This window comes from Monopterus albus, unplaced genomic scaffold (genome assembly GCF_001952655.1).
Source record: "Monopterus albus unplaced genomic scaffold, M_albus_1.0 scaffold191.1, whole genome shotgun sequence".
Lineage (NCBI taxonomy): Eukaryota > Metazoa > Chordata > Actinopteri > Synbranchiformes > Synbranchidae > Monopterus > Monopterus albus.
The window spans coordinates 649,535-661,867 of NW_018128071.1; the positions used below are offsets into that span (position 1 = coordinate 649,535).

Genomic DNA, 12,333 nt, shown 5'->3' on the forward strand with positions numbered 1-12,333 from the left:
GGGGGAGGAGTGAAATGAATGGATTAGTGCACGCATTTAAAAATGTTTTAATATTTGGGTTTGTATCAAGTCTTTTCAAGTCAAAGGGCTCAAGTCCGAGTGAAGTCACAAGTCATTGGTGTTAAAGTCCAAGTCGAGTTGCAAGTCTTTTTACATTTTTTCAAGTCGAGTCTAAAGTCATCAAATTAATGACTCGAGTCCGACTCGAGTCCAAGTCATGTGACTCGAGTCCACACCTCTGGAGATAATCATTAGTGAATGTGTAAGAATAAAGTGAGAAATGACTGTATTGAAAAAGGTACATTTAGAAGCCTAAAGTACATTCAAAATTTAAATCATAAAGAGTGAGAAAATTGACTCACAGAGAAAAAGGGAAGTAAGACACATCCATACAAAAGAGGAAGTTGGGAGTGTGTGTGTGACAAACAGGCACTGAGTTTAGAAAAATGATGGTTTCAAGCCTAAAAGTGAAGATTTGATTGATAATTACTGGTTAATCAATGATAATCAATATTTAGTCAAGTATTGTATTCAAAATATAGAGATCCATGTTTTAAGTTTAATTTGTGGAAAAGAGTTCAGTTAGAAGGCCGCACACAGCTTCAATTAGAAGCCAGAAGCTCATGGACAGTTCTAGAGAGACTCATGAACTCATACAGGAGGGAAGCCAGTCAGTTGAGTTTGTGGCAAAACATTTTACAGTGTTTGGATATTGTTGTAAATGGTCTCATATTCACACTCCCAGGCACTTACACACACCGGTGACATCACCCGCAGCAACTGGGGGTTCAGTGTCCTGCTCAAAGACACTTCAACATGTAGACTGAACAAGCTGGGAATCAAACTGCTAATCTTCCAGTTAGGAGAAGACCCGCTCTACCTCCTGATCCACAGCCGCCCTTTTACTGCATATGATACTGTAGTTCCTACTCAGAAAGTAGAACTGAAGTCATTACAAGATGATTAGTTAAAACATTTCAAAATGTACCTAAAGTGTTTTGCATTTTGTGACTTTAAGTTGAATAAAAGACTATTTTTTCCAGTCATGTATTTTGTTATTGAAGATTTCTTAAAAATTGTGCTAAAATATCATCTTGTTGTTTTGTCTCATAAGAAAAGTATATTGCCACACCCCTATGCATCACAGCATGAATAACAATACCGCCACTCAAGTCCAGACTGAATCTTTATAGGAATTAGTTAATATTTGATGATGATTTTAAAAGCTTTGGTGAAATAGTGGCTGTTAGAGTATTGTGGCTGATTTAACCAACCTACAGCTACTGTATATCCAAGCTGAGAGCAGCTAAAGAAAAGTCATCTTCCTAATCTCTCCCAAAAAAATGCTGTATAGATGTATTTTAGCCTGACTCCTCATGATGACCTCTATTGTTGCCATTGTTCAAAACAACTGAGCTCACATATCTCAGCATTTAATCATGTTCTTTATCTTTAGGTGACAAATTCATGTTTTTTTAGGTTTTAATTACAGTGACTGAAAACAGAATGCCCCAGATAACAGATCATTTTCCTGTAAAATACAATTAGAAAATATTGAAAAAATGTATAATTCATAATATAAAAATAAACACTAAAAGAAATAATCATTTAAGTAAACATAAAATAGAAAAATGTCTGTTTATATCAGATTTTACATTTTTATTTAAAAATATTTAAATAAATGTGAATCAAATTTATCAGGCAATCTATAAATCTCAGGACAGTGACAAAGGCTAATTGAATTAGGAGGTATTTAATTTAACTTTGTGGAATGCTGTTAATAGTTAGCAAGGCACACTAACTCCCACAGTTTATGTTTTGTTATAGCTCTGTTGAGTCTGACTTCAGTTACATGACTTGGACTTGACTCCCCACCTCTGACACTACCCAATAAAATAAGGTGTGAGGTACATTCATGTGGCTGTGACAGTCTCTGTAGATTCTCCCTCTATCTATATACTGTATCTATGAAGATATGAACAGCTCTCAGGATTCTCTCATGTGGCTGTGACAGTCTCTGTAGATTCTCCCTCTATCTATATACTGTATCTATGAAGATATGAACAGCTCTCAGGAAGTTCATCCTTACTGAGCATCCTACGTGTTTTCCATCTACTTTACTTCCAAATACAGAACAAGAACAAACTTGCAACATCTATATTGTTTCATCTCTCATCAGACATCAGGATGCTCAGCTGTCTAAATCACCAATAAAATGTTCTGTGAGTCCTATAACTTATCTTTTCTGTCTTCTTCCAGAGGGAGAGACTGCGAAACATCGAGAGGATCTGCAACCTGCTGAGGAAGGTAAGCAGAGAAGTGAAATCACATCTTGCCTGTGTTGTGTGGGTTCTGAATATAATCAGTTACTGTCCTAGTGAGAAAGCACATAAATTAAATTAAAAAAAACTTTGCATCTTTCTATGGAAATGTTGCAGTTTGCAGATCAAATCAAAGTCAAAGTGTTTATTGTCATGCACAGTATGGAAACGCATCTACAATGAAATTCTTACTTTGCTGTCCACATGAATGCCACACAATACAAATGAAATATAAAGTAGATAAATAAGTAACACAAAATCTAAGGCACTTTACAGCAGAAAATGAAGAGATATAATAAAAATATATAATATAATAGGAGAATCTATGCTACATGAGAGCTGTATGTGCAGCAGTCAACAGTCTGTGCAATAACGCATGTGCAAACTGAGAATGTAAACAGTACAGGGCATCAGTACATGACATATTTCCTGGTAATGAACTCCTGTCAGCTGAGTCTGATGGCGGAGGGAAAGAAAGAGTTTTTCATTCTAGAGCTCCTGCATTTTACACTTCTGAGCCTCTGGCCGGAGGGTAGCTACATGAACAGTCCATGCTGGGGGTGGGTGTGGTCTTTGAGGATGGAGGCAGCTTTCCCGCGCACCCTGCGGTGGTAAATGCTCTGCAGAGAGGGCAGTGGAGTCCTTGTGATCTTCTCCGCAGTCTTTACCACTCTCTGCAGGCGCTTGCGGTCCATAGCAGTAGTGCTGCCATACCAGACAGTGATGCAGCTGGTCCAGATGCTCTCGACGATGCAGCTGTCAAAGTTGCATAGGATCCTAGGCGACATGCCAAACCTCCTCAGCCTCCTCAGGAAGTACAGCCAACATTGGGCCTTCTTGACCAGCTGTGTGGTGTTAAGTGTCCAGGTGAGGTCCTCAATGATGTGGACGCTCAGGTATTTGAAGATGCTCACCCTCTCCACTTTGAGCCCCGGGATGAACAGCGGCTGATGAGATCTCCTCTCCTTCCTCATGTCCAAGATAATCTCCTTCATCTTGTCCATGTTGAGGCCGAGATTATTGTACCATGACACCACCTACCTCTTGTAGGCTGTTTCGTCCCCGCCAGTGATGCGTCCGATCACTGCGGTGTCGTCCGTGAACTTTAGGATGATGTTGTCCTTGTAGGAGGTGACGCAGTCTTGGGTGAACAGGGTGTAGAGAATGGGACTGAGAACACATCCCTGTGGGGTGCCAGCGTTTGCAACAATGCTGGCTGAAGTCTTATTGCCAATCCTGACAGTCAGAAAGTCCAGGAGCCAGTCACAGAGGGTGGGGTGTAGACCTGGTGTGGACAGTTTGTGGGTGAGTTTGTGAGGGACAAGTGTGTTGAAGGCAGAGCTGTAGTCAATCAAGAGTATCCTGATGTAGGGGTCTCCATTTTCCAGGTGAGAAAGGAAATAATGAAGGGCAGCCGCGATAGCATCTGAGGTGGCCCTGTTGGGCATGTAGGCATACTGCAGGGGATCCAGGGTGTCCAGTATACTGCTCTGAATGTGGGCCAGCACCACTCTCTCAAAACACTTCATAATGACTGGGGTGAGTGCCACTGGCCTGTAGTCATTCAAGCAGGTGACCGGGCTCTTCTTGGGAAGGGGGAGAATGGTTGTGGTCTTAAAGCAGGTGGGAATGATGCTCTGGCTGAGGGAGAGGTTGAAGATGGTAGTGAGAACATCAGCCAGCTTGCTGGCACATGCCCTGACAGCCCTCCCAGGGATGTTGTCCGGTCCTGCTGCTTTGCGGGGGTCAATCTTCCTCAGGACTCTGTGTACCTGGTCTGGTGAGACAGTTAGTGGAGGGGAGGTGGGGGATTGGGTGATCCAGGTATATGCATGCTTCTTCTCTGTGCTGTAGCTGGAGGTCTCAAAGCAGGTGTAGAAGGTGTTGAAAGCAATGATTGGACTGAGTGACACTGGCCTATAGTCACTCAGACAGGTGACCGGGCTCTTCTTGGGAAGGGGGACGATGGTTGTGGTCTTAAAGCAGGAGGGAATGATGCTCTCGCTGAGGGAAAGGTTGAAGATGGAGGTGAGAACATCAGCCAGTTCGTTGGCACATGCTCTCAGAGCCTGTCCAGGGGTGTTGTCTGGTCCTGCTGCCTGGCGGGGGTCAATCTTCCTCAAGGCTTTGCATACCTGGCCTGATGAGAGTTAATAGAGGGGAGGGGGGTCGGATGGTGTCGGTGTGTGTGTGCCTCCTCTCTGTACTGTGGTTGTAGGTCTCAAAGCGGGTGTAGATGTTGAGGTTATCCGGCAGGCTGTCTGTGATGTGCTGCAGGCCTTGCCACATCCGCCCGGAGACAGCAGTAGAATAGAAGCCATTCAGCTTCTCTCTGTACTGCCTCTTGGCCACCATAATGGCTTTCCTCAGTCTGTACCTCGCAGCTTTGTACACCGTCTCATTCCCTGAACTGAATGCAAGAGAGCGATCACACAGTATGTGGTGTACCTGACTGTATATCCAGGGCTTATGGTTGGAGAACCTCCTGACTTGTATGGTGGGCACGATGTTGTCAACACAAGTGCTGGTGTACCCAGTCACATACTCAGCATAGTCCTGTACGCTGACAGAAAAGTCTTCCAAGGTGGCTGCAGCTTTAAACACATGCCAGCCTGTTTCAATCTTTGTCTGTAAGCTGGATACAGAAACAAAGAAATGTGGTCTGAGCATTCAAAGTGGGGGCGGGGTGCAGCCCTGTATGCACCACATACTGTATGTTACTGTAAACATGATCCAGTGTGTTCTTGTCCCAGGTGGGAATGTCCACAGGTTGGTAATATTTGGGGAATACAGTCCATAGATTGCACTGATTAAAGTCGCATGTAGTGATAAATATAGCATCGGGGTGAGCCATGTCTAGCACGCTGATGACATCATGGAGTTTGTCGAGAGCCGCCATGGAATTAGCTCTTGGAGCTATGTATATTCCAGCCAAAAACACACAGATAAATTCTCTTGGTAGATAATAGGGATGGCATTTCAGCAATAAAAACTCCACATCTGGTGAACAGTGCTTATAGACAGTCTGTACATCTCCACACCACGAGTTGTTGATAAACACACACACACCTCCCCCTTTGGCCTTTCTGGCAGTTGCAGTCCAGTCTCCTTGTCGTACAGAGTGAATCTGTAGCTGAACAGCGGATTCTGGGACACTGCCCGATAGCCAGGTTTGGTGAAAACGAGAGTACAGCACTCTCTTATTTCTCGCTGTGTTGTAATCCTAGTTCTTAGCTTATCCAATTTGCTTTCCAGAGACCGCACGTTAGCTAGTGAGAGGCTGAGTAGCAGTAGTCGGCTAGCACAAGCTTTTAGCCTAGCATGGAGTCCTCCCCTCTTGCTGCGCTTGCTTCTCTGTCTCCAGATCGCTGTCCAGGGGTCAGCCTGCTCACTCGAGGTCGGTGCTTAGGGGCCTTCCTGGGGTGATCGTGGTTGCCGCAGGAGCAGACAATTAGTCATAGCTCCAGTGGAATAAAACTGGTGAATTCCAGAGGGCTGTGATTAGTGATATCCAGCAATGCCTGTCTGTTGTATGTTAGCAGTGCATGACAATTGTGCACTGCACAAAAAATGAAAAACACACACAAAAAAAGAAAAAGCTGGCATTCAACAGCGGAATGAGCAAACACGTTGGCCTCGACGGGCGTCATGTTTTGTGGTTGATATGGTTTACAATGGATGACACCTTACTTTCACTTAATGTCTGACACTTTTAAAGGATAATTATGGTTATTTTCTATTTTAATAGTATTTTCAACACTCCTCATACAGATACTAAAACCAACAATGAATTTCGTCTACTCACTGTTACTGTCTGTCAGTCCTGGATTAGCTTGTTTGTGCCAGAGATCTCACATCAGTGAAACACACTGCTGATACATTTCCTCATTACAATACACCGGACTATAATATTTGTGTGACCTTGTGCATGAACATTTGACTTTTGCTTACTGCTGTAAAATGTTATGGCTGTTTGTCGCCCTTGGGGCAAATTTTAAAAAATATATTTTAGAGTCTGGTGTTTTATAATGAGGAAACATGTCACCCAGTGTGTGTTTTGCTGACGTGTCTTTAATCACTTTTGAACAATAGTGGAGGTCTATGGCACAGAAATATAAGATAATCCAAGAATGACAGGCATTAACAATGAGTAGAGGTAAATCACTGTTGGTGGCATGGTTTGTTTATAAATTAAATCAAACCCAAATGCAGAACCAAAACAGGCAACATTGGCAGGATACTAGGGCTTTATTAAATTGAAGGAAACAGATGAGCACAATCTCCACAGAGATAATTAAATCTAAAGTATGGAGCAAATATTTAAGGGAAAACCAAGGCATGACAAAGGACAGCTATGGAAAATACCACGAAACAAAGGTAAGGCAAAACTCAAGGGGCTAAAAACCTGAAACTAAATGGCTGGTCTAACAGAAAATACTGACCTACAAGGACAGGAGATTGGAGAAGAAAGTATAAAATCCCTGGAGGAGAAAAACTGGAAGAAACAAAAAGCTACATATAAAATAACAGTCCATACAAAAAACCCAAACCAACACAGACCAGAAACTGTGGGGACTAGGAGTCCAACAATGTTCACAGCAGATCGAAAAAGACTGATTACCAAATGGAAACAGGTGTGTAAACTGGGGTTGGAAATTTAAGAGTGGTGAAGCTGGAGGTGAGAACAAGGAACCAAAGGTGGAAGTGTACCAAACTACAAGTCTAAAACAGGAACTGCTAGTGAATGGTTAATGGTCTAATACTTATATAGTGCCCTTCTACACATTGAAGTGCACTCAGAGCACTTTACAGTATTTCCATTCACCCATTCACACACATTGACACACCAGTGATACAACTGGAAGCAATTGGGGTTCAGTGTCTTGCTCAAGGATGCTGCAACATGTGGATTGGAGAAACCTGGAATCAAACTGCCAAAACCCCACTCTACCTCTGAAGTGACAGTGGCTTTAATCTCTGTACAGGGAGTGTTTAAAATACTGTTAATGAAAAAAGGGCCGACCTTATCATTTATTTTTAACTGTCATGTGCAACCACTTATGTACTGTTTATATATATTCTCTACTGCTAGCAGCAGGTTTTCTCTTCATTTTTTCTAACTGCAAGGGTACTGCAATTTTGAATTTGATATTTAATGATTCAAAAACTATTATGCTTCCTTTGTTGTCTTGCCTCATGTTGGACTGATATCAAGGAAGGACAAAAACTGAGAGGCTCTGTGTCATGCTCTGCAGAGCCATGCCGTCTGTTTTTGTGCATATGTGTGTGCCTATGTAGACAGTTTGCCTTTAAGGACTCAGTATGAGGATGAATTGAGATGAGTGTGACATCTGTTTCTCCCTCCACTTCTCTGAAACTCACACTGTGTCCGCATGTTTCATGCATGTGTGTACAAATGTGTGTGTGTGTTTTTGTATGTTCATGGATGTGTGTATTTGTCTCTGCATAATCACTGTAGGGAGAATGTCCTCCCCAGAGCCAGTGGAGGGCCTGAGGGCTTGAGTTGACAACATTGATAACCAAGATCAACTGTTTAACCAATGTACCTCCAGCATAAACACGCACATGCGCACACACACACACACTGTTTTCATTCTTTGTGGGGACTTTACATTCATTTCCTATAGACTTATCCTAACCTTAACCATAACCACTACTTATCCCTAACCCTTACCCTAACCTTAAACCATGTTGCCACCCTAAAATTCAGTGACGGCCAAGTCCCCACAATGTGAGTGTGTTAACAGATTTCAGTCCCCATTAATGTAAGTAATACAAAAGCACACACACAGACACAAATACACACACCCAGATGCACTGTCCTTGGAACTGTGATCTGCTGTGCAGGGATCACTGGAGGCAGCTGCAGATATGCTATTGCACTGCAGCTTAATAAAGGAGGGTATCAGCCAACTTAAGTATTAATAAGTGTCATTCCAATCAGTATTTGTTTCAGTGAAAACCCATCTCCAGAACCAAGTGTCTGACAGCCTCTACACCTGTGATGAAAACAATATATCATGAAAATCTGCAGCAACTGAGCGAAATATATAGTAAATTGATTTTTGTTGAGACAGAATTGCCATTTTACACCTCTAAACCTGCATTAGCTGTATTCTGTTGTGCACATTATCAGTTATAGTTAAAAAAGGCAACTTAAGCTTCAAAAGGTTGACACAAAATTATATGAGTCAGTTGTGTAGTCATATGCCTTATACTCAGTATACTGAGTATAAGAAAAAGTAAGCAACCAAAAGCACACTAGATCTTTGTATCACTGCAGTTAGAGAACCAGTGGAACTAGTTCACCTACTGTAGCTCTCTACACTGTTATTACTACCAGGTGCTGTTGAGGCTGATTGAGAGAGACTAGCTGTGATTACAACTATAGTCCTACAATGACATGGCTTTGGCCATCAGTGTCATTGTGCTTTGGTTGTTATGATTACTGCTGTGACACACTAACTGCATGCAGGGGTTGGTGTGTGCACTGAACTGACATGGTTGTGCTGGCTGAGAATCATATTGAAGCTACAGTACTCCTGAACTCCTAAGGTATACTCCCCTCAGTGGCCTTTTCAAAGGTGGAACAAGCAATAAATGCATAATGTAAAGTGCCACATCAGCTCTCTGTTCTGTAGCATTTACAGAGCTATTAGAACTGGCCTGGACCAACACATCCTGTGGATCAGAGAAATGAAAAACAAGGAAATGCAAAGGGGTTTAAGGAAAAAAAAAGTCCACCATGACCCTGCGTGCTCTCCTCATCTCTTAAGCCCTTTTCAGACATGCACTGCAACACTGAACTTACCTGGAAGGACCTGTATGTGAGAACACAAATGTCAGAATCAGGCGGCCTGTACATTACCCTGCCAACTCTCTCTCTCATTTTCTATACCGCTTAGTCCCGAACGGGGTCATGGGGGGGGCTGGAGCCAATCCCAGCTGGCATCGAGCGAAAGGCAGGGTACACCCTCGAAAGGTCGCCAGTCCATCGCAGGGCCAACATGCAGACGAACCACACACACACACACACACACACACACACATTCATTCCTATGGGCAATTTAGAGACCCTGCCAACTCCTTAGTATAATGTCCGGGTAATGTCTAATTGAGCCCACATGTGAATAGAGATTATTAGATTCACACTGAGCTAGTCGGCATGTTGATTATGTTTCTTCTTGCAACTGGAAGAATATAAACATCTGAGGGTGAAGAAGAAGGGTCCATCCATCCATTTTCTATACCACTTAGCCCCAAACGGGGTCACGAGGGGCTGGAGCCAATCCCAGCCGGCATTGGACGAAAGGCGGGGTACACCCTGGACAGGTCGCCAGTCCATCGCAGTGCCAACATGCAGACGAACCACACACACACACACACATATTCACTCCTACGGGCAATTTAGAGACCCTGCCAACTCCCTAGTATAATGTCCGGGTAATGTCTAATTGAGCCCACGTGTGAATAGAGATTAGATTCACACTGAGCTAGTCAGCATGTTGATTATGTTTCTTCATACGAGTGGAAGAATACAAACATCTGAGGGTGAAGAAGAAGGGTCATTTACATGAATACTTCATAGAAATTGTCTAACAAGATATCAGAACAGTCAAATAAATTCAAGGAACAGCAAGAGAATCCGTTATGCCCAAATTACAAACCGGCTACATGAGTGCGTACTTTTTGCGTCATGTTCTTCAGTGTGCTCTCCTCAGATTCAGGTAGTAGTGCATTTGACCATACAAGGGAATTTGAATGAGTAATTGATTATCAATTAAATGCTGTTAATAATATTATCATTTTAAATCATATTAACTGACAATGCTGAAGGCAGGGACATGTGGTGTAGCTACAAACCAGGAGCACTGCTTTAGATGAGCTGCTAATGTTAAGGATGACCGGTACTCTGATTCAACGTGCTTCAAACATAATCAACACAAAAGTAATGGACAGGATAAACAACACCATCCTGCTTAAAGTATAAATGTGTTTTATTGCTAAGACATGGATTTTGTCTTGCAGGTTCTTTAACAGCAGTAGATGGAAATTATGTGATTATGTCATTGCGCCAACTAGGGCTGCCTCAGACGTGTGCTCCCATGTTTTTTGAGGGTTTTTTTGTTGTTGTTCTTGTCAGTTTTCTGCAACCCTGCCTGCATTACTTTTACTAGGGACGAGCTTCTGAACATCCGACAGCTCAGTCTGAACATTTTCGCCCCAGTTTTCATTGCTGATAGAAGCTGTTTGAATATTTTAGCTGGCAGAGCAGCAGCTGTTATCAGCACTTAGAGGAGACACTGGAAGGGGACAAGAGCCGGGGCCCTCGTAAGACTACGATGGCGGGTGTACCGAATGCCACGCCTGGCCATACATTTAGCTAATCTCTGTTCTCTAGCTAACAAATGGATGAATGCTGCTCATGAATCTGACTAACTCAGATTTTTCACATTCTGCGGCATTATGCTTTGTGGAAACGTGGCTCACTCTATCCCTGATGAGGCTGTTCAGCTACTGGGATTTCAGACCTACAGAGCAGACAGCGTGAAGGGACTATTTGGAAAAAAGAGAAGAGGAGGTATTTGTTTTTACAATAGAGGTTGACTGTACAGACTGGGGTGTTTTTGAGGCTGCAGCTACAGTGGAGGAGTATACTGACACAGTGACATCATATATCAGTTTTTGTGAGGACGTGTGTGCCCGCCCTGCGATGGATTGGCGACCTGTCCAGGGTGTACCCCGCCTTCGCCCGATTGCCGGCTGGGATTGGCTCCGCACTCCCCCCCGCCCCCTGTGACCCTGTTCAGGGACTAAGCGGTAGAAATTGAATGAATGAATGAATGTGTGTGCCCATTAAGACTCTGTGCAACCAATAAAAATAAACCCTGGTTCACAGTGAAGCTCAAACAGCTCTGTGGTGCCAAAGAGGAGGCCTACTGGAGTGGGGACAGGACCATGCATATGGTAGAATAAAACTCTTCCTTACTTAAACCACATAAGCAGTAAAAAAGATAATTAAAGAAATACAGGCTCATGTTGCAAAGAATTCAGTTTGTGGTTGTTTCTCAGTAGCGAAAATGACCAGAGCAGGTTTGTTTGATTGCTAGAAACACACTGACAAAGGAGATCAGAGTAGCAAAGAGGAGCTACTCGGAAAGGCTGAAAAATCAGTGTCAGGCCAACGAACCATTGGCAATGTGGAGGAGCCTACGGAACAACACCAGGTGTTCTCTGCACCTCCATCACGGTCTGGTTTGGCTCAGCAACCAAACAGGACAGAAGCAGACAGTCAGGACTGCGGAGAAAGTCATTGGTGCTAGCCTGCCCTCCATGGAGGACCTGTACACCTCACCAGTCAAAAGATTTCTGTGGACCCCTCACACCCCGGACACAAACTCATTGAACTTCTCCCCTCTAGACAGTGCTATAGGTCACTGTACACCAAAACAACCAGTTGTCACATTCAGCCCCGTTCACTTCCTGCAAGTATGCTCTTATTCTTTACTGCTTCCTGTCCCCAGCTCACCCTGCATTCTGGGAACTTCGTCATCATTCAGATTAGTTTCACCTGTTACTTGATTGACTGATTGATTTTATTCTTTCAAGCATGTAAAGATAGTCGACATGTCAACATACATAATTTCACACATATCCACAAATGCTAATCCATTAGCAATTTGCTTATACCTAGTACGTGCTTGAACGGAGTAGGAAGAAGTTAGACTTATCTAGTCCTACCCCATAACATCATCTTACCATCATTGGTTTGCAAGCAGTATCTCTACTTAGATAATTTTGTTCTACACCACACAAGTAATATACTAAAAAATTATTACAGTGTTAACATTCTTACATAATTACATTCTTAGAAAATTGTCTTCTACACCACACCCACAATATTAAACCTGTTCTTGCATATATCTTGATTGACACATACCTTTATATTTATGTTTAAACTCATCAATTCTATTACTATTTTTTATGTCCA

The 12,333-nt window shown here is 42.9% G+C and overlaps 1 protein-coding gene across 4 annotated transcripts in view; it reads left to right on the forward strand.

Moving 5' to 3' along the window:
- cnih3 (cornichon family AMPA receptor auxiliary protein 3) overlaps window positions 1-12,333 on the forward strand; it is a 193,073-nt gene that overhangs the window by 67,239 nt on the left and 113,501 nt on the right. For all 4 annotated transcript variants that reach the window (XM_020617537.1, XM_020617538.1, XM_020617536.1 and 1 more), the window contains one exon: window positions 2,260-2,307. In XM_020617537.1, coding sequence (XP_020473193.1) covers window positions 2,260-2,307 — 48 coding nt within the window. The remainder of the gene's footprint in view (window positions 1-2,259; window positions 2,308-12,333) is intronic.